Source organism: Acinonyx jubatus, chromosome E4 (assembly GCF_027475565.1).
Source record: "Acinonyx jubatus isolate Ajub_Pintada_27869175 chromosome E4, VMU_Ajub_asm_v1.0, whole genome shotgun sequence".
Classification (NCBI taxonomy): Eukaryota; Metazoa; Chordata; class Mammalia; order Carnivora; family Felidae; genus Acinonyx; species Acinonyx jubatus.
The window spans coordinates 67490462-67512608 of record NC_069395.1 but is presented as its reverse complement, the minus strand read 5'-3'; the positions used below and the strand labels follow the sequence as shown (position 1 = coordinate 67512608).

General features: G+C 48.1%; 1 protein-coding gene across 4 annotated transcripts in view; it reads right to left on the bottom strand.

The window, feature by feature from the left end:
• Nucleotides 1-22147, bottom strand: part of NVL (nuclear VCP like) — a 90000-nt gene that overhangs the window by 50675 nt on the left and 17178 nt on the right. For all 4 annotated transcript variants that reach the window (XM_027046360.2, XM_027046358.2, XM_053209767.1 and 1 more), the window contains 7 exons: nucleotides 21637-21738; nucleotides 19708-19825; nucleotides 17067-17211; nucleotides 9006-9309; nucleotides 7596-7814; nucleotides 6738-6842; nucleotides 2531-2593 (listed from right to left, as the gene is read on the bottom strand). In XM_027046360.2, coding sequence (XP_026902161.1) covers nucleotides 2531-2593; nucleotides 6738-6842; nucleotides 7596-7814; nucleotides 9006-9309; nucleotides 17067-17211; nucleotides 19708-19825; nucleotides 21637-21738 — 1056 coding nt within the window. The remainder of the gene's footprint in view (nucleotides 1-2530; nucleotides 2594-6737; nucleotides 6843-7595; nucleotides 7815-9005; nucleotides 9310-17066; nucleotides 17212-19707; nucleotides 19826-21636; nucleotides 21739-22147) is intronic.

The window sequence follows — 22147 nt, the reverse complement described above, 5'->3', positions numbered from 1 at the left end:
GATTCTTCTTCTTTATCATGTCCTTCAACAACCTGGTAAATACAAGTGTTCCTGGGAGTTCTGCCAGCTGCTCTGGCAAATTAATCAAAACTGAGGAGGAGTTGGTTGGAGCCTCTAAGCTGTAGTCGGTGTGTCAGAAGCACAGGTGACAGCCTGGGGCCTGTGACTGGTGTATGCCATGGGGGGTGGGGGACACTCCTGTAGGACCGAGTCCTCAGCCTGTGGAATCGGATGTCGTGTCCTGGTAGCATCGGAACTGAGCTGAACTGAGTCGGTTCTCAGACACCCTGCTGGTGTCCAGACTGCTCGAGGCCTTGTGACCACATACTTCCACAAGTTAGTCTGTGCTCCTCCGGGTAAGTGTGCTCCCGTCCCCGTCACCTGCTTCACCGGTCCCTTAAAAATTACTGTCTTAACATCGAGTATCCAATGAGTGTTCAAATTTCCAACTGCCTCATTAAACATTTTTGAAACACGGACAGTAATACTACATGTCGTTTAGGGATAAATATACATATGTAGTAAAAGCAGAAAGTACACAGAACAAAGACCAAATTCAGGATTATGGTAAATTCTGTGGGAGAGAGAACAGGGGACGTGGTTAGGGAAGATCTGCAGGGGCTTCGCTGGGTGAGATACGTTACTCTTCCTAATTTCTCACGTGCCTGGAACAGATCCTCAGAATGTGAAGCAAGGTTGTGCCCTTGCTTACAGCCTCTGTCGGCTCTGGTATTCCGGAGACAACACCCAGCTCTGGCTGGGGATGAGGGCCCCTCACTGTCAGGCAGAACTGTCCTTCCCGGCTTTCACCCGCAACAATCCTCTCCCTTCAAGGTTCCTAACACCTCCTCTGCCAGGAAGGCAAAAGAAGCACAAGGAAAGTAAAGACGTAGGTAGAAAGCCCGCAGGAAATGCTTAAATACAAATCCTTATTTTAGGAGGAAAGTAACACATACAATAGGAACATATACAAACTGGTAAGGGGGATACATTTAAAAAGCCTTTTGAAATAAACAATACTTTTTTTTTTTTTTAAGTATGTTCCGCACTCAATGTGGGGCTCGAACTCACAACCTTGAGATGAGTCACATTTTCTACTGACTGAATCAGCCAGGAGCCCCCAAACGATACTACTTTTACTTCTTTGTCTGAATGCATTACAGAACGGAACGGTGTTTTTACTTCTCATAAGGACGAAGGGATAATACAATATTCAAAATCTCTAAAATCTGAGATATCATATAAACTGAACGCAGAGAGGAGTTACTGTATAGTACTGTAGCATCTCCCCCCAGAGTACTCTTACTTTTTGAGACAAGTCGTGTGAGCTACCGGACAATCAGGATGAGGCAAGCACGCTGGGAGTCACGTAGCCCAGGCTCAAACCTCAGCTCTCCTCCCCCAGGGCCACTGGACTTTGGCCAAGGTGTGTGACACCTCCAGACTTGAGTTTCCTTGTTAGCAAATCAGGAATCAAAGGAAACAATGACCTGCATCTCACAGGACTGTCACCGTGAACAAGGCAGGGGTTGGGGGCTGACCACCCACCCTGCTGTTGAAGATCCACGTGTAACTTTTTACTCCCCTAAAACTCAACTTGTGATAGCCTGCTGTTGACCTTGGGAAGCCTTACGACATGAAGTCAACTGACTTTTGTCGGCTGTGTGTTCTATGTATCAAACTGTGAATTCTTACCATCAGGTCAGCTAAAGAGAAGAAAATATCAGTAGGAAAATCATAAGGAAAATACACTTACAGGACTGTACTTATTGAGAAGTCTCCGTACATAGGTGGGCCTGCGCAGCTCAAGCCCGCGTTGTTCAAGGGTCGGCTGTATATGTAGAGTGCTTGACGAATACACGGCACAGAGTATACGCTTTATTTATTTATTTATTTTATTTTTCAGAGTACACACTTTAAAATGTCACCTGGGTGGCTGAGTCAGTTAATCAACTGACTCGATTTTGGCTCACGTCATGATCTTGTGGTTCATGAGTTCAAGGCCCACACTGTGATAGTGCGAATCCTGTCAGGATTCTCTCTCTGCCCCTCCCTGTGCTCTCTCAAAATAAATAAATGATCTTTAAAAAATTTTTTAAAGTAAAATAAAATGTCCACTTTTAAAAAAAGTTTATTTGGGGGGTTGGGGGGCGGGCAGGCAGGGCAGAGAGAGAAGCAGGCTCCACACTGTCAGCACAGAGCCTGACTCGGGGCTCAAACCCACAAACCGTGAGATCATAACCTGAGCCGAAGTCAGATGCTTGACTGAATGAGCCATCCAGGAGCCCCTAAAATGTCAACTTTTTGATTATTTCCATTTTGCAGGAGGGACAATGGAGGCTCAGAGCTGAAGAGACTTAGTTAAGAGAGCACTTAACACACTTCGTACAACAGAGCAAAGCAATGTCTTCACTCCTGCGCTGGAGACTTCACCAAAACGTCCCGTGTTTCCAGGACGCAGGGACGCTCTGCTCGTAACTGGAGCAGCCGTTACTTCTCATCTACGACCAAGGCTAACGCCACAACTTACCATATTTAGCAATTCGGGGCCCTTGACAGATATAAAGTTCAGTCCGGACTCATTTGCAACCGCCTAGTGAGAAAAAAACCAAGATACAAATCAGAAAAATTTACAGTAAACAGTAATTTGTGACAACACAGGACTTTTTGCAGTTTATACTGTTTCTCTCATCAGAGGAAGGAGATGAAAAGGAAAAGGAGAAATGGGTTAAAAGAAAAATCAAAGAAACATCTACAACTTTCTAAGAATCACTCAGACGAGAAACCAGACAGGGTGATGTGGACCATCTGGGTGAAGGTGTTGCTTACACACACACGTCTGTAGCCCGGCTTGCAGTTCCAGTGAAATCCCAGTCTGTGCAGCAAAGCGTGCCTTGCCCAATGAAAGCAATCGTTCACTCATAAACCAAAATTCAAAAACCTCAGTATTAGTCTTGGCCACGGGTCAGCGCTCACAGATTACTTTTAGTAACGATTAAACTGCACGGCTCAAAGCCAACACGGTCGTACGTGTAAAAGAACCCGAGAGAGGTCACCTGAGTGCCGAGAAGAAATGTGAATAAGTCACCAAGGAGCAGGGAACAGAGTCCCTTCTCTCCCCGGAGCCTGGCCTCGGAGCTCCAGAGCCACACCCGACAGGAAGCTCGGGATCTCCTTCCGGACCTGACGTCTCAAATCCGTCATTTCCAAAGCAGGACGCCTGGATCTGTCCCAGCTCCCTCCACACCCCACGTCCCCAACTCCGACAGCTTTTAGCCCCAGACCCTGGTGGCCCCCTTGACCCTTGTCACATCATCCAATCCGTCTCCAAGTCCCGTCAGCCTGAGGCCAAAATGTCCGCGTCCCACGCTTTCTGCTCCTCCGCCACCCACCCCTCACGCAGACCACCTGGATGTGCAAAGAAACCAAACCGAGACTGGACGAGACGACCCTCACTGGTCCCCTTCCACTCTCGCTCTCCTCTACCACTCACCAGAGTCCCCTTGTAAGAACGCCAATCACATCGTCTCCCTAGGACTCGCCTTTATCCCTGAGTACAACTTGAAATATTTACCACAGCTCACCAGCCTGTAGTCTGGGACACGACAGTTCCACTGGCTTTCTCGGGGTCCCTCCCCGCTTCAGGGCCAAACAGGCGGTCAAGGCCGCTATGCAGCTGGCGCCAAGCACCGCGGCCACCGATGGCAGAGGGACGCGCGTGGGCTGCCCGCACCACTCAGCTTCCTCCTCCCGGCCACCCAACACCGCGCGTGACGGAGAGTCAGGGCACATCGACTCAAGTGTGACTCCTCCGCATCAGCTTCCAGGCTTCCACGTGTCACGTAAGTGAGATTTAACCCACCGTGACCGCCGGCATTTCCTGAAATTGCCGGAGATCTTCCCCGTCTCCTACGTGGGACACGGTGACCCTACCGTACGTTTTCTTCCCGGACGTCACCATGAGCCTCACCTGCGGCGTCAGCAGCTGCCTGCGTCCGCGCCAGCGTCCCAGGTGACAGATGACGTTTATTAGTCACCAACCCACAGCGTGCTGGCTCCGGGAATCACACACCTGCACTTTCTGCTGCTCACGGACGTCCTATGTCCTCGCGCATAGGAAACTCACTGCGATGGTGAGTGAACTAAAGCAGGAAGACCAAGCCCAAACCCTCATCTTCTAACCAGGTTCTGTCCAGCACGCGGATCCACAACTTTCCCAAGGTAACATCTCGCTTCTGCCATTCGAGGGCATTTTCTACTATTTCTACTATTCTATTCTTCCAGGCATGAACCTCTTGGAGCATCTGAAGAAAGTGGTGAGCCCTCTCCCTGGAAAAAACACCGCCCGCATCCAGTGGGCTTGAGGCCCACCGGTGGAGTCCCGGGTAAGACTCCCTGCTCCGGACGAGCAAGGTGCCAGAAAGCTGACTGCACAGACAGGTGCCAAATTGCTGACAGTGAGGGGAGGCAGGAGCAGGGAAAGGAGGATAATCTGCTCTGGGATCTAACAATATCCATGGATTTCAAATAACCCGTCTCCTTTCTGCCAGGAGCAGGGCTACTCAAAAGCAAATGTAACTCATTAAAAAACAAACGATACAAGGCACCCGGGCCAGGGAACTGCGTCCACCTGGTGTACTGACATGTTCACGTGCAGGACCTTCTTTTGGGCTACATTCTCCCCAAACTGCTGTCAAGAAAACAGAGAACTACCTCTGCCGGTGTTCCCACCCCCCTCACAGCAATGCCTCGCAAGAGTACTGGAAGCGTTAAGCAAGGAAACTCAGTAATATCAGTACAAATAAGTTAGGAAAACTTCATGTATTTATTACACACGTGCACATGAATACATACGTGAGCAAACGGCACTGTGGGTATCTGATTATTTACGGAGCACTCACAAATTATTTGGCTGTTGTAGTACTTCCTAAAAAGTCCTTACTTTTAATTTCCTAAGTTAAGAGTAATTCAAATAATTTAAAAAGTTGACAAAGGCTAAGTAAGTTATAGGTGGAACATCATACAGACATTGAAAACGACAGCTAACACGGGGCGCCTGGGGGGCTCAGTCGGTTGAGCGCTGACTCTTGATTTCGGCTCAGGTCGTGATCTCACAATTCGTGGGATCGAGCCCCATGACGGGCTTAGCATTGGTGGCATGGAGCCTGCTTGGGATTCTCTCTCTCCCCCTCTCTTTCTGCCCCTCCCCCATTCACGCTCTCTCTCAAAACAAACTTTTGGAAAATTGTTGAAGCAAAAGGGAGACACATAATTTACAATCCTCTCTCCTCCACCTACTACGAGCCACTGCTTCATTTTGTTGTCAGCCCTTCTCGATGTTCTTCCGTGACGCGGATGTCAAGATAACGTGTACCATAACTTTTACATGAATTCTGACAAATACAAGCTTTTTAAAAGTGCTTTTCTCACACAACAATATTAAACATCTTCCCATACCAATATATGCACATGTCTGTATTTTCAATGTCTGTGTAGAATTCTATCGTAAAGGTATTCTATACTTTACGGAAATGACCCCCACTGAAACAACACTACATTGAATAGTCCTGTACTTAAATTTTTGTACCTCGACCAGTCATTTTATTAGAACGCACTTCTAAGTAATTTTTCAATAAAAGGAATGTTTTTAAAGCTTTCGACCTGTTCCACTTGATCAAAATGACCCATTACCAGATCACATCTGCTTCCTTACCAAAGTGCCTTCTAGACCGTCTGTGCGGATTCTACCCTGTCGCCTGAGTGTCTATCTTGCACACACTGAAGGAGTGACAGCCATTAACATTGCTTTTAACCTTTGACGGTCTGGGAGGCAAAAATGGTTTCTTATGCTTCTTAAGTGGCATTTTAAAAATTACCAGTGGGCTTTAAAGACTATACTTGTTGGCTTTCACTTTCTTTCTTTTAAAGTTTATGTATTTTGAGAGACAACCCAGGAAGGGGAGAAGCAGAGACAGGGAGAGACAGAATCCCAAGCAGGCTCTGCGTTGACAGTGCAGAGCCTGATGTGGGGCTCGATCTCACAAAGCTGTGAGATCATGACCTGAGCTAAACCCAAGAGTCAGACACTCAACCAACTGAGCCACCCAGGTGACCCAAAAAAACAATTTTTTAAAATAACAATTGTAGGGAACAGCGAAGAAAACACTGAGGTTATAAATAACTACAGCAAAGCAGGAAACAAGGTCAGCTACTACAACTATGCGATAGTACTCGTTAAAAAGCCACAGTTCCAGGGAATACGATACTTGCTATATTAAAATTGATGGAGCCATGGCTCATGTAAAAAACTTTTTCTTTCATGGGGGTGTCTGGGTGGTTCAGTCAGTTAAGTGTCTGACTTCGGCTCAGGTCCTGATCTCGCGGTGTGTGGGTTTGAGCCCCGAGTCAGGTCTGTGCCGATAGCTCAGAGCCTGGATCCTGCTTGGGATTCTGTGTCTCCCTCCCTCTCTGCCCCTCCCCTGTTTGCACTCTCTCTCTCTGTCTCTCATAAATAAACATTAAATAAAAATTAAAAAATTTTTTTATTTCACAAATGTCCAATGATGTACCTTCTGTAATTAAAATAAAAGCGGGACACATTCCTGAAAACTGTCAGTCTTACTAAAATGACCTTGTGAGAGAAATTATGTAAAACTAGCCCACTCTAACACGTAGGCTAAATTCCCAGGACCCGACGAGACAGCAGGGGAGAGAACCCGCAGCTGCACTCAGCGCACCTTGGCCAGCAGCGTTTTCCCGCAGCCGGGCGGGCCCGCCAGGAGGACTCCAGCTGGGGTCACCAATCCGAGGGCTCTGAACTGATCGGGGTTACGTACCGGTGCCTGTAAAAAACAACGCCAGAGGTGATCCATTACGAATGTCCATTCACACTGCGCGTCCACGTTCTCTCCAGATGCAAGCTGCCACCGTGACCATGGGGTCCAGAGGTAAGAACAGTGCTGGCAGGGCGCTTACCTCCGCACCAAGCACGGGGTACGTGGTGATAAATCAAGTCCCTGCTCATGAGGAAATCACACCTAAACGTAAGTTCTGAAAGCACTTCAAACATAAAGACACAATACCTTCAGCATCTTAAAATCAAGGTTTTTAAAAAAACTACCCAAACTTCCAGGCTACGAAGCTTTCAGAAGGTGTCCTAGAGATGGAGGAGAGGCTGTGCTGTCCGTGGTCAGGAGCCAGGCACACCCAGCCCCTGCACCTGCTCCTCTCCCAGCAGCTACACACCTCTATGCAGATCGTTCCTCATTAAAGAGCAGTAAAGTGGAAAAGCAAGAGTGAACGAAAATCGATCCAGACTTTTATGAAACTTCTCTGACCCACAGGAGTGGGAGCGAGTTGAGAGAATATTTCTCAAATGGTCGGCTCTTGGTTGAAACCCAACTTTTTTTTTTTTAATTCACTGCCACAGAATTCAAGCACAACCACTGAATGAGCCTCAAACAGACTTCGAAAGAACAAAACAGGTTGCTGGAGGCTGAACGATAGTACAGCAGAACACATGAGAGAAAACGTACAGTCCAGCCCACCTGCACCTGTCACACGGGCCAGCGCCGTTCCACGGCGGACACACCTACCAGGATGGCCATGGTGAGCTCCTCTCTGACATCTTCCAGGGCACCGATGTCTGCCCAAGTCACATTGGGGACAGTGACAAAGCCCTCCCTTTTGGCCGAGGGCTGGACGGAGGACAGAGCAACAATGAAGTCATTCAGTTCAATGCGCAGCCCTTGCAGCCGCTCCTCTGAGAGGGGGTCCTGGTTTCGCAGCAACACCAGCAGCCTTTGCAATTCATCCTTAAAGGGAGCGATCGAAGGGAAAAGTGAAAAACTGCATATTTGTTGGAAAACTTATTTTTGTGCTTTTAAAAATTATTACTGCAATATGTCTTTAAGCTATAATGAACTACTGTGGATTTTCACAATTTTCTCCACTGACAGAAGCCATTTCTTTTACTCTGTGTAGATGAAGATTTGGCCGAGGAAAGGTCCACGGACTAGAACCAAATACAGGACAAGGACGTCCGTGTGCTAACACGGGCCAGCTGTGGCAAACACGGGCAGCTGGTAACAGTCATTTCTGCGACTATTTCTTCCAGTTTTCATTTACAAATAATCACGAAGCAGCTGAATCTTGATGAAATTCAAACAAAGTTACTCTGGTGGCAGTAGAATTCAAAACAAGGTTCCTCGAAGGGCACTACGTGGAGCCTTGAGCTTCGGAGGCAAACAGACTCCTTGTTCTGAGGAGACTATAAAGGTGGGAGGAAAGTAACCCGGAGTCAGTCTGTCAAGTCCTAACTTCTGTGTGTCTCGTATCAGGAATACGCTTACTATTCTTTTTAACAGATGGACTGTGGCTCCAAGTGAGTGACGGGGAAAAAGACATCTGACAACCACGGACCGGGACCTGCTCTGGGAAGCAGCTGTGTGGCCCGGGCAGGCCATGGTCGCTTACGCTTCGTTCCTTCGATGACAGGGCCGTATGAAGCCCGCGCACAAAGTATGAACTCCTAGAGCTCACAGCTGCAGTGTTGACCTTGGACACACGAGTGCCCCTCACGCACGTACTGTCCTCCATAGCCGCGCGGCGCCGGCTCACGGACACAGGGCGCCAGAGGATCGTCCTGGCGCACCTGACCAGAAGGTGACCAGGAAATACAACCGAGTGCCCGGGGCTCCTACAGCAGCCGACCAGCTCTCTCTGGCCAGGTCTGCAGGGTGTGCACCGCAGGCCTGTGGGCCGCACAGTCGCACGCCAGGGACCCCTGTGGGGGCACCGCTATGAAGTGTGGCGGCAGGGAGGCCACAGCTTGCCAACCCCTGGTCCAGAGCCTCATAATCAATACCGTAAAAGGAATTTATTCAGGATCAGCTAAAAAAGTAAAACAATTTGTACTTTTGAAGCTACAGACATTCTGGGTGTGATTGATAATTAGTCTGTGGATAAAATGCCAATAAAACATAAATCATAAACCTCAACCATACCGACGCTTGCTGGGCGGCCGACACGAAGGACAGGTTCGGCACCTGCGGGGAAAGCTCCTGTGCTTCGGAAGCGGGCTTCGTTCCGATCCCGTCTCCCCGGCCTCCTCTGGAGAGCAAAGGTTCCATCTCAGGGTCGGCCCGCGGCTCGGGCAGCTTCATCAGGACCCTACTGACCGCACACATGGCTGCCTCTCGGCAGAGCGCCATCAGGTCAGCGCCAACAAAGCCTGGAGTGAGGTGTGCCAAGTGGTGGAAATGAAAAGTTTCCGGAAGTCTTAGTTTTCTGCACAAAGTTCGAAGTATTCTGTAGGAAAGACAGGGAAGAACTTCAGCCTCCTTACCCACCAGAAAAAACAAGTCACCAAACACATCTGAAGTCAATTCTGCTTTTAGAAAAGATGAAATGGACACCTGCCGGAAATAAAAGCCACCAGACTCTGAGTAAACCATGAATTCCATCCATCACAAAAAGCTGTAGTGATACACCCCTTGCATCCAATTTTATATTAGGACGGTTACTTCTCCAACTTCACGGGATCGTGCGTATGCAGAAGTCTACTCGCCTGAACCACAACGTGGCACGGGCCAGTGACCTGTGGGCCTCCAGGTCATTAATATGAAGGAGTCCCTTAACAATCTGTGTAAGACCCAGTGAAGAAAGTGTGAAAGTGGGAACAATGGTTAGGGCGGAGGCTCTGAAGCCAGCTCTACCACACAGTGACTGTCCTTGCGCGCCTCAATTTCCTCACGCGCGAGCTATAGGAGCGCTCTGCGCAGGGTGAACACACACACACACACACACACACACACACACACACACACACGGCCTTCAGAACAGTGGCCGACCTATGGCGAGGGCCCAAGGGTTTGTTATTATTACCATTCACACACTGTGATATTCCAAATTAACTCAGACAAGGAAATACGTTTTGCAATTTTCAAATTTGTAGCAGAGAGGAGTATTTTCAAGTGTCAAGCCAATGGACAGTGAGTTACACAAAAGTCATCTGAGATCATGTCAGTGAACCAGAGGGAAGCAGGTGAACATTACCGACCAATGAAAAATTACTCAGGTACTTTACACACCAGCAACCCACAAAAGGCTCCATGACAGAACCATTTCCTGAAGACTCAGACCTTATTCACTGCATTGTACAAGGATACTAAGCAACTTCCAATGTTATGAAAAATAGCTCACACAAAGTAAGTGTCACCCGTTTCCCAGTTACAACTTGTATTTCTGAAAAAGTGTGGACACTTCCATTCATCATACTCTGGGAACTCCAGAGGAGGAGAAAATAACCAGTAAGAGAGCTCCAGTTTCAAGATGGTAGATGTTTCAGCAACATTTCCTCTGCCGGAAAAAAAAAACACCAAGAGGCACAAACTCCACAGTGAACGTAACTAGGAGGCTGCCTGGACACCCCCACTCCTGCCCCCGTTCTGGGAGGGAACTGCAGGGAACTTGCAATACAAGGATCTGCCTTTATTTATTTATTTTTAAAATTTTTTTCAATGTGTATTTATTTTTGAGAGAGAGAGAGAGAGAGAGAGAGAGAGAGAGAGAGAGAGAGACGGAGCGTGAGTGGGGGAGGAGCAGAGAGACAGGGAGACAGAATCTGAAGCAGGCTCCAGGCTCTGAACTGTCAGCACAGAGCCCGATGTGGGGCTCGGACCCACAAACCGCGAGATCATGACCTGAGCTGAAGTCAGACGCTTACCGACTGAGCCACCCAGGTGCCCCGTGATCCGCCTGTATTCTTACAAGGACTTTAACCAGCTGTCAGCACTGGGCTTAGGCCACAGGCTTGAGTGCTGCTCTATACAGAGAGGTAGGGGCGCCTGGGTGGCTCGGTCGGTTGAGCGTCCGACTTCCGCTCAGGTCATGATCTCATGGTCTGTGGGTTTGAGCCCCAGGTCGGGCTCTGTGCTGACAGCTCAGAGCCTGGAGCCTGCTTCAGATTCTGTGTCTCCCTCTCTCTCTGCCCCTCCCCTGCTCATGCTCTGTCTCTGTCTCAAAAATAAATAAATGTTAAAAAAAAAATTACACAGGGAGAGGTACTTATGCTGCTCGGATACTGAAAGAACAGGTGTTTGGGGGGGTTCTGAGGTTTACACGTCTTCCTAGCAAAGAAGAGAAAGGCCTCTCAACACGGGGCTCTGTGTCAGCTCTAGCTGATGCTCTAAGGTCGGTAAATCCTTAAAAAGATTCTGTTAAGGGTTCCCAGAATAAATGATCCAGATTAATGCTATATTTGGCTATAAACAGGATGAGTTTTAACAAATTCTTTAAAAAATACACCTTTTATTTTGGAAGTTTTAGATTTACAGAATTATTGCACAGACAGTAAGTACAGGGAGTTCTATGTACCACAATACCCCTCTCCTATTAGGACAGTTTTGAGAATTAGTGACCCAGAACTTTGTAGATTACCCCTCAATGGGGGACTAGTCTGTTATTTTTATGGTGATTAGACTAAGTCAATGTATTTGGGGGAAGAAGACGACAGAGGTGAAGCATGGTCCCCCCTGGTCCCATCAAGGGTACACACTGTCGGCCCCCTCACCACCGGGATGCGAACGCTGACCACCAGGCCTTACGCCGTGTCTGGAAGGGTTTCCACCATGGGGTTGTAATCCTTCGCCCTTTTCCGTACCGCACTCTGCAAATAAGTCGACGTGCCCAGCTCGCATTTTAGGGGTAGGCAGTGGGAGTCCACTTCCTTCAGGGCGGTGCGTCCACACACATTATTTGGAATTCTTCTGCACCAGAGACCTGCCTCTTCTCACCCGTTTAGTCAATCATTTATCCATACCAGCACAGGCCAAGAGATATCTGACTGCCTGTACTCTCCAACCACGTTGATCAAGAACGGAAGTAGAGAATGGTAAATGTCCAGGAGAGGGCACAAAGTCAGAATCAACCTTTTTCAGAGAGGTGCGCTAACGAGAAGGAAGTGTATCTGTCTGGCGAACTCCAAAGACCAGGAACGGGAGGCCTCAAAGTGCTGGACCATGGAAACTGGGGCCACAGCAGAGCCCAAAACCCAAGTGCTGGGAGTCGTGCGTGAGACGTGCTAAGACCCCACATCCTCCCCACGCCGCCTGCCCGCAGAACAGGGAAGATCTGGGCACGCGCTCCACCAGGAAAACAGGGCGTACAGTTCCTCAGCATCCTTCCGACCTGCCTGTGTTGCAAGACCGGCAGCTAGACCCACAGCCCATGGTACGGTCTCAACACCTTCTCCTGAAAGATCTGAATCGACGCAACAAAACGCATCTTCAGAAATTGACCCTTGGAGGTTTCTAAGTAAAAAGTCAGCTGGTCATCTGCTTTACAGGGGGGCCAAGCTTCAACAAAACAGCTTACATTGCAGATGTCCTATCAGCCGTGCTGTTAGAACAGAACCTCAGACGAGGACTCCCACTGGAGGACAGCAGCAACAGGAGACAACAGAATTCACACCAGACACTGCTGTTCCGACTTCACATCCGCTATTTCCTACTGCCTCTCACCGTCACATAAGGTAAGGGACAGACCCACACCCGCGCACAGGCACTTGGAGGAAACACAGAATGTGAAAAAAGTTGCAAGAAGGTTAGTAAATGACAAAAACGTGGCAATCGTGGATTCCAGAAAGGTTACAAAGGTAAAGAAAGGATGTGTGATCCTAACATGTGACTTGGGCTGGCAGCGAACAATCCTTGTGCAGATGAGACAGGAACACGCTACATGTGGTTATACTGAAATCCGTAATGGTTTTATACCTCAAACCTATGGATGTGGTTCGGACATCGGATGTATCAAAGAATTATTAGTGAGCACGTAGGTTAAACAAAAAGTCTTCACCCGTTAGATTCTGAAGTATTATTGTGGAAACAATATGGTGCCCGAATTTTGCTTTAGACACTCCAGGAAAAAGCATGGGGGACAGACAGAACAGGACTGAAACGGCGAGGATTGTTTGTGGCTGGGTCATAAGACCCGGGCTTCACCATCATGAGGGTCTGAAAGGCATGTCTGTACGTTCTCGGCTCTCCTCTTCTGAGTCTGGGCTGACCTCAGCGGCTGGTCAACAGCACAGGGCAGTGGGACAGACGCTATGAGACCGCCCAGCTCTGAGAAGCCCAAACTGTCCCGTGAAGGGAGCCACACGGAGAGGGGAGGAGGGGGACAGGCATGCGGAGACGCAGCCGAGCCAGGTGAGACAGGCAGGTGTGCAGACGCGCACAGCCTGGCTGCTCCAAGCTCCAGCTGCCACCTCTACAACCACACGGGAGCCGGGCCGGGCACAGAACCGACCAGCTGAGGCCTTTCTAAATTCTCTACCCACAGGGCTTGTGAGAGACAATAAAATGACTGTTGCTGAAAGCCACTAAATTTTGCAGTGGCTTGTTCTGCAGTACCAGAAACTAGAAGAATTGTATCAGACTGCTTTTGTGTACGCTGGAACGTTCCGTAACAAGATACTTTCAAAGTCCAGGAAAACATCAAGAGCAACCTTAACATTTCTACGAGTCAGAAGCTGTGCTGGGTGTATTGATGCAATCCTTACGAGAAGCCTTTTAAAGCGGGGGTGCTGTTCCCATCGTAAAGACAAAACAAGGCACGTTACTATTATTACTTTGTTACAGGCAACCAAACAAAAGCTAGGATGAGTTAGGAATCTGGGAAAAGGCAGAGGGACGTGGGGCACCCGCCGCTACTTCCTCCGTCCCTCCCCAGGTCCCCTCAGAGAAAACCAGCAGCACAGAGGCTCAAATCAGAAACCTGAGGGGCGCCCAGGTGGCTCAGTCGGTTAAGCTTTGGACTTTGGCTCAGGTCATGATCTCACGGTTCAAGAGCACAGGCCCTGCCCTGGGTGAGCCCTGCTTCTCTCTCTCTCTGCCCCTTGTGAGATTCCCTCTCTCCTGGCCCCTCGCTCATTTGCACCCTCTCTCTCTCAAAAAACAAAAACAGATAGAAATGGGACTATTCCTTCCTGCTCAATCACAGCTCCCACCTTCCACATGTACCTTCTGCCAAGAAATGCAACCCACTGGGTCTACTGGCTAAACAACTGATCACTCCAGATGCGCTCTACCTGTGTGCTCCCACCAGGCACCGCTCCGCTTATCTCCACCTATTGCCCATCTCCTTAAGCCCATCACCATCTCGTCCAGACATCATAACAGCCCCATCGCGGGTTCACCAGGACCTATTCTTGCTCTTTTTCCCTTCATTCTTCATGCTGCAGCTACAATGATCTCTTTCCAAATAAAAAGTCTGTTTCCATCACTGTCTTGCTTACATTAATTGCTTTAATTCCTTCCCACCACTCACAAAGAGGTCCAAAATCCTTACCAACTGTATGTGAACTGCCTTCTGCATCCCTTGCCAGCCTTTCCACGCTTTATCTCTTCTACAGCCATAGTGTTCTTCTTCTAGGTTCCTGGACTCACTGAGCTCAGTCACCTCAGGGCCTCTCTGCACATGCTACTCCTCCCAGGGACACTCTCAGCGTCACGTTATCAGTTAATTGCTATTATTCTTAAAGTCTCAGCTTCCTCAGAGAATCCTTTAAGAAACCCCCAGACCAGGTCTGCTTTGCCTGATATATCCTCCCTAAGACCCCGTTTCTTTTTGTACTCAGCGTTCTTCTGATCACTCAGAAGTGACTGAAATGCCAACCGCTGTGCCAAATGTTAATTTTGCAGGATTAAATTGCAAAATGAAAAAGTACTAGAAATTTGTTCCAAAGTAAATAAAAATTAATATTCCTAAACCATACTGTTAAAAACGGTTAGCATGGTAAATTTTATGTGTTTATTTTTACCAGAATAAAATTTTTTTTAAAATATACTCACTTAAAAAATTCTCACTCATGATTATATTCAAGAGCTATCATCTTTCAGGCTTTGACCCCACTCTACCCACCTGCCCTTAAACACAGCGAACACCTAACATCCCCTTCATTCTGAGACACAATCCCTGCGCTGGCCGCCGTGACTGAGCCAGGCCACCCAGCCTACATGAAACACCGATGTGAACGCCAACAGACCTCACGCAGAGTCTCACATGGAATTTGGACAAACTGACAACAGGCAGCCATAAACACCCTTTGGTGCCAGAAATATCTGGATTGCGTTAAGAATAAAGGAAAAAGGTACCTTTAGAGGAGAAAACTCTTGACAAACTTCTCAACCGAGTGACCGGACTTAACAGGACCAATAATGACACAAAGGAACACTCAGAGCCTCCTGAGAGGACGCTGAGGACACCTCACCACCCAGGCAGTATTTTGCCCAAAATGCCTACGCTGAGTCCCATCAGGAAGAGACGGTCAGGCAAGTTTAAACTATGAGGCACCTGGGAAATGTCAATGTCATGAAAGCACTTCCTCCCTGAAGAGGCAGGTTAAGGTTAAAGGGTCACATTGACTAAACAGCAGGTTTGATCCCAGAATGGATGACACATGAAACACAAAACTACACAAAATCAAGAAGAAAGCAATTAAAATGGACATTTTAGGGGCAACTGGGAAAATCAGAACAGACCGTATGTTAGTATTATTGCGTCAGTGTTAAATTTCCTGAAATGGTGTGAAATGGAGTGACAGTCACCCCGGGAAGCACTTATGGCTGAAGCGTCATCCTGTTGTCCTCCGTCTTCAAATGGCTTGGAAAAAAAAAAAGGTACACACACACATGCACACAAATATACGTAGGTTTTCTGCAGAGACTGGAAGGGGGTATGGATGTGCGAGTGAGTGGTGCCCCCAGCTGAAGGGTGTGCACATACTCATCGTACTATTCCTTTAACTTTTCTATAGGCTTATATTTTTCAAACCGTGGCCCTCAGCAGAAGCCCTTTAAGGACTCTGTCGATGAGGGAATGCTGGGTGGATGAACGAAGAGTCCTGTCTAGCAGCGAAGACGGGCCCCACGTGTCCCTCTCTCTACGGAAGGTGGGCACAGGAGGAGAAAGGCTCCATAAAGGACACAGGACTCTGGAAAGCAAGAACTCGTCACTCTTCATATTCCTCACAACGCCTTCCAGAACGTACCAGCACACGCCATACACTCAATACATGTTTGTGGCGTAAACAGGAACAACTCAGACATTAACTATCATTTTGCGGCAGGTTAAACACACTAAACAAGCCTGAGTGGCTGCGTGACTGTTTAAACATCATACATGTGGCAGTACGAGGAGCACATGAGCTGGACCGAATACGGTAACCGAGGAAGGAACTGCAAACAATCAGAAGCTGAAGCACATCACATACGGGGAAGAAGGAAGGTCGATGCGCTCCTGTCTCACTCTCTCTAACCTTCTCTCCCACCACGTGCCTTACAACCACGTTTACTTCCGCGAAGCCTCCTGCCTGTCACCCCTTCCCTCCGTCACCGTCCTGTGACTGTTTCTTCTCACTACATGCCACCCACTCCTCGAATCACATACACCAATTTTAGTGTCACAAACTTAAGCCCAAAGCCACGACAGACACGGCGTTACAGAAAAACCCTTTATCAGACCTCTATGCGCTGCCTCAACAGTGCCTCCCACACCTTCCTTGCTTATTGAGACACTGGCAGCGATTTCTTTGCTCTCCAGACGTTCAACCCCCATTACTAGGGAAGGCTGGTCCTGCAAAATACACAGACAGCTTTCACTTACAACTCTCCAGCTGCCTTGTCAGGAAACCTGTGGTCTTAGGCAGGTTCGTGGTCAATGCAACTGACAAGTGGGCCAGTGAGCACACTCTGTTCCCCAGCTGCCCGCACTGTCCCTACGTTGATCTGCAGACTCCATGACACCAGCCACCGTCAGTAGGACCAGACCAAGGGGTATACACACATACATCCACCATCACTACTGGGAAAACAGCCTGAAACAATGGCCCTGTTATTGACGAGCACGTTAGTTTCTTAAGTACTAATTTAAAGAGGGCCTTTTCCTGTCCAGGTCAAGGTTACTGGGACAAGAACAAAGAGAAAAAAAAAAGGCTACGTGGTTTTTGTCACCTCTTGTTTTCAAAACATTCAGTTCAGATGACCTGTGACATACGAAGAGTGTACCTTTCCCTGGATGCTTCATCTGGGATACCCAGGCATATTTCTCGGTCGAACCTTCCTGCACGTCTCAAAGCAGGGTCTAATGAGTCCGGGCGGTTAGTGGCTCCAATGACTAGGACCTGAGCGGTGGCAGCCATGGTATTCAGATCTAGTAAGAAGCAGACACAGGATGAATGGTGGATAAGGCCCCAGGGACGGAGGACGATCACGTTCACAGAAGTGGTTTAAGTGGCTAGAGAGTAGTTCACATTTTGCCAGCAGTACGGACATAAAGCTATCATTTACTCATTGTCTAACATGCGAAAGCTGTAAAGAAACAGACACTTTGTCCTCAAGAAGTTCACAACCTACGGAGAAAGCCATGGGACAAATTCCGTGACACAGTAACAGGTATAAACAAAGCAACACAGGAATCCGACGGAAGAGAGCACGGATTCTGATGGAGGACCGAGGGAGATTCAGAGAGGAGGTAATGTTTGGGGAAAGCCTTGAAGGACGAGGAAGGACGCTAATAAGCGGACACGCGTTGATGAAATCCACGTGACGACACGGTGTGAGCGACAGCACGGAGGCACGAACACGTGTGGGAGCAGCCCAGCAGCCGAGTCTGGCAGGAATGAGGAGTGGCGGTCTCACAGCAGACGTGTGGCGTGGAGACGGGGCGTGCTACCGTCTGCGCTGCTCTGGCCCAATCTAGACAGTTCTAGGAATGACGGACCACGTGGCCCCACGTGTACCCTTCCTTTGGATTACTGCCTTCAACTGGACCCAGGTGGGCCGGTGGGGAGTCTGAGGTCACACTCCTCATGGGTAACAAGGGAGTAAGACGCTAAGTAAGTACTCTGACATCCAAGACACGAGAAACTTGTAGAATATCCCTTAGCCAACAGGAAGCCAGGAAAGGGTTTTTCTGATAAGGTTTGTGTTTCAGGAAGACAATTCTGATGGTAATTTGAACAGAGTAAAGAGGAATACAGGGAAGAGCTTACTGCGGTCTGATCACAGCCATCAGGCGAGAGGAGAGAAGGTGGGGAAGAAACAGGAAACACCCAATTCCAGGGCAGCTGCAGACACAGTGGAGGGCACGGAGAAGGGAGAGACATGAGGGCCTCCTGTGGACGATAAGGAGGGAGGGGGTACTGCTGGCTGAGCGCAGAAATGGGAGGGAAAGGCAGAGGGGCGACGGGGGGAGAGGGTCCGGCCTGGGACACACAAACTGTGACGGATCTCGCAGGCAGCCGGGAACAGGTGTTGGGAGGCTTCTTACATATCGAGGTTACAGATGAAATTTGTGTCTCATGAAGAGTTGCACAGGAGACGGTTGGGAGATGGGCAGAAGGCAAGGAGAAGACCGAGTGGGAAACCTTACAGAGCACCTCTGTATAGAGGATGGGGGGAAGCAGGCAGGCATGGAAGGGGACCGGTGAGGACGGGCCGGAGAGCCAGGGGGCTGCCAGAAAGACAACGGTCATGCTCCAGCCACCTGGGCCAACGACGACCAGGACGAGGGGGTTGGCCACATCGAACACTGTTGAGAACTACCGAGCTGACCTGGCACTCACTGCTTGCCAGGCCCCACCACACCTGCAAAGGTAGGTCTATAGATGAGGAAACTAAAGAACAAAGGTTTGGAGAGGTCAGCGCTGGGATGCCCCACGATCATTCCATGATGCGCCTCAGTGCGATGGCAGAGGCGGACGTGGAGTTATGGGTGAGGTGCAGGGTGGAACAGGATACAAACGTGTTTACTTGACAGCGACTATGCCTTTGGTAAACCTCAGGGTGAGAAGAGAGACACAAGGTGGGAGGTTTCAGTGACACAGGAAGGCTCTTACATACTTGATGAAAACTGCATAAAAGCTCAAGGAAGAGGTTCATGCTATGAGGTCACTGCACAAGCAAAAGAAAGTACAGGAAGGGAGGTGGCACCTAATACTTCAGGCAGCATCGTGAGCTGCACACGCGCGTTCACGTGATGACGCTCTGCGCGTGCTGAACGCCCCTGGCGCTGCGACCGGGATGGGAGCAAAGCTGATCCCACTGCTGGGGCATGTGGGTTTTAATGCCCGCAGCCAAGAGGACGAGCAGCAGAACTCTGTCCTAAAGAGAACCCCGTAGCAGTCAAGCAGGCCAACACAAAGGCACTGAAACAGCAACATTTCCCACATGTACTGTTAACATACAAACAACCAGGGGCGCCTGGGGGGCTCAGTCGGTTGAGTGTCCAACTCTTGATTTCAGCTCAGGTCATGATCTCACGGCTCGTGAACCTGCTGGGGATTCTCTCTCTCTCTCCCCCCTCTCTGTCTGCCCCTCCCCCACTCATGCGCCTGCATGCTCTCTCTCTCTCTCAAAATAAAGAAATAAACAAAAAAGATGCAAACAACAGGTTATATATAACAAGGTGTATGGTGCGATCTCAGCATTGTAAGAAGCAAAACAATGTCAGTATATGTCTGTGTATAAATGCATTAAAATAGCCGTCAGATGCACTCCAAAAAATTAATGATCTAATTCTTTATGAAAAGGATTTTTTACTCTCAGCTTTATTCTACCTGAATGGCTCCTGTCCTCACATGTTACTTACACTGGTAAAAGAAACACAATTTATCATCTTAAAATGAACGTAATTTTTTAAACTGACCGTCCATGCAGGTTAGGAGCTGGGCCACAATCCTTCGTTCCATATCTTTTGAAGCAACATCTCTTTTGGGGGTAATGGCATCAATTTCATCAATAAAGAGGACACAGGGTGCATTTGACTGGAAATAAAAATACCACAAAAGGCCATCATAAACTGGAATTTAAATAAAAACTTAGAAAGAAAAAAATATTTTCTCAATTATTGCTAAAATACAAGTTCTCTTCTAATTTCTTACCAGCTTCTATACTGGCCACGTTCAACAACCCTTACATATTCTGGGTGCAAATAATGACATAAAGTTGATCTTTTCACTTTTTCTTAGTTTTAACTACAGTGACAACTAGTGACTCTCAAGTGTGCACAATGTCACAGCATCTACAGGGCATCTGCCATGAGCTGGGCAGGCCACTGAGGGTTTGTAAGGATCCTCCCATTTAATACGCCCCAAACTGCCGTGAGATTTGAGCATTATTATTTTCTTTAAAGCGTATCTATTTTGAGAAAGAGAGAGGAGTGCAAGTGCCAGCAGGAGAGGGGCTAAGAGAGACAGAACCTCAAGGAGTCACTGCAGAGCCCGAGGAGGAGCTCGGTCCCAAGACCATGAGCCTATGACTTCATGACCTGAGCCAAAATCAAGAGTTGGACGCTTAGCTGACTGTGCCAGCCAGGCACCCCTTGAGTAATGTTATTAACCCAGCTTCCCGGCAAGGAAACTAAGGGTTGCAGTGGTTAAACCTCTTCTGTCCACGACCAGGCGGTCAGTGCATGGAGGCACGAGGACTGGAGACCATGACTCCGACTGGCAAGCACAGGCCTGTAACTATCACGTATCCTCAGGATAAAGTTCTAATAGGATGTAAATGTCTTCCCCAGATGTTCCTAAACACCCACATTTTAATAGTGAATTAAATAGTAATTTAATAGTAATTAACGGTAATTTAATAGTAATTAAATAGCGAATTCAATAGTAATTCAGAAATAAATTACAATTAGGATAAAATCCAGTCTCGTAATTTCTCTGGTTAACAAGATTTTCTTTGTACAAGTTCAATTAGGCAAAAGGAGAAGAGTTTATCCTGGCATTTCTATGGTTGTTTTTAGAATGTGATAATCCTAAATGTTAAAAATTTTCATACTACTTACAAGTTGTTTGGTAACTTAATTTGTGCAAAGTGAAAGTGACAGAAAATCTCACAAGGATAATGTATTTTCTTTGTTTTTTTGATGTTTGTTTATTTTTGTGGGGTGTCTGGGTGGCTCAGTTGGTTAAGTGTCTGACTCTTGATTTCAGCGCACGTCTTGAACTCAAGATTCATGAGTTTGAGCCCCACATCAGGTTCTGTGCTGACAGTGCAGAGCCTGCTTGGGATTCTCTTTCTATCTCTCTCTGCCCATTCTCCGCTCACATTCTCTGTTTCTCTCAAAAGTAAAAAACATAAAAGAAATTTTTAAAAAATATTTTTTTTTGAGAGAGAGAGAGATCGCATGCACACACGCTAGTGGGGGAGGGGCAGAGGATCCAAGCAGGCTCTGAGCTGATAGCAGAGATCCTGACGTAGGGCTGGAACCCATGAACTGGGAGATTATGACCTGAGCCGAAGTCAGAAGCTTAACCGACTGAAGCTTAACCTAGTGAGCCACCCAGGTGGCCCAGGGTATCTATTTTCAGCAAACACCCACTGGGTGTGACAGCCCAGAACTTTTCACCAATTACAGTTACACTTGATTTCAGACTGAACAGACGATGTTATCCAACAGTCTGTATCAGTGGATCTACTTTAAATATTTAGTCATCACGGATAACAGGTCACCAAGTTTACAAGAGGATGGCAGGCGACCAGGCTGACAGACACTGGCCCTGGATGGACAGGCTCTCCGTCGTAACGCCGCACGAGCCGACAGCCCGACGCGGGTCACTAGCTGACTCACCACTGCCTGCTCAAACAATTCTCTCAGCTTCTGCTCAGACTCCCCAGACACTCCGGATACAATCTCCGTGGCAGCTACTTTCAGAATTGGGAGGTCCAGTTCCTGGGGACAAACACAGGAAAGAATGACCACATTTTGAAAATTTATCTTCCCCCTCCCTTTTCCTTATTCAGTCCCTCTCTCAAAAGTGAATTTTTTTTTAAAGTTTAGTTTTGAGAGAGAGAGAGAAAGAGCATGGGGGAGGGGGTGGACAGAGAAAGGGAGAAAGAGAGAGAGAGAATCCCAAACAGTCTCTGCACCATCAGCACAGAGCCCGACATGGGGTTCGAACTCGAACTGTGAGATCATGACCTGAGCTGAAGTCGGATGCTCAACTGACGGAGCCCTACCCAGGTGCCCCTCAAAATTTAATTTTTAAAATGACCTCTTTTCTGAGGAACTTCATCTTTTGTGTTGGTCCGATGAAAACCATTATTTAAAAATCTACAGTTTAATTCAAACACAGCGACCA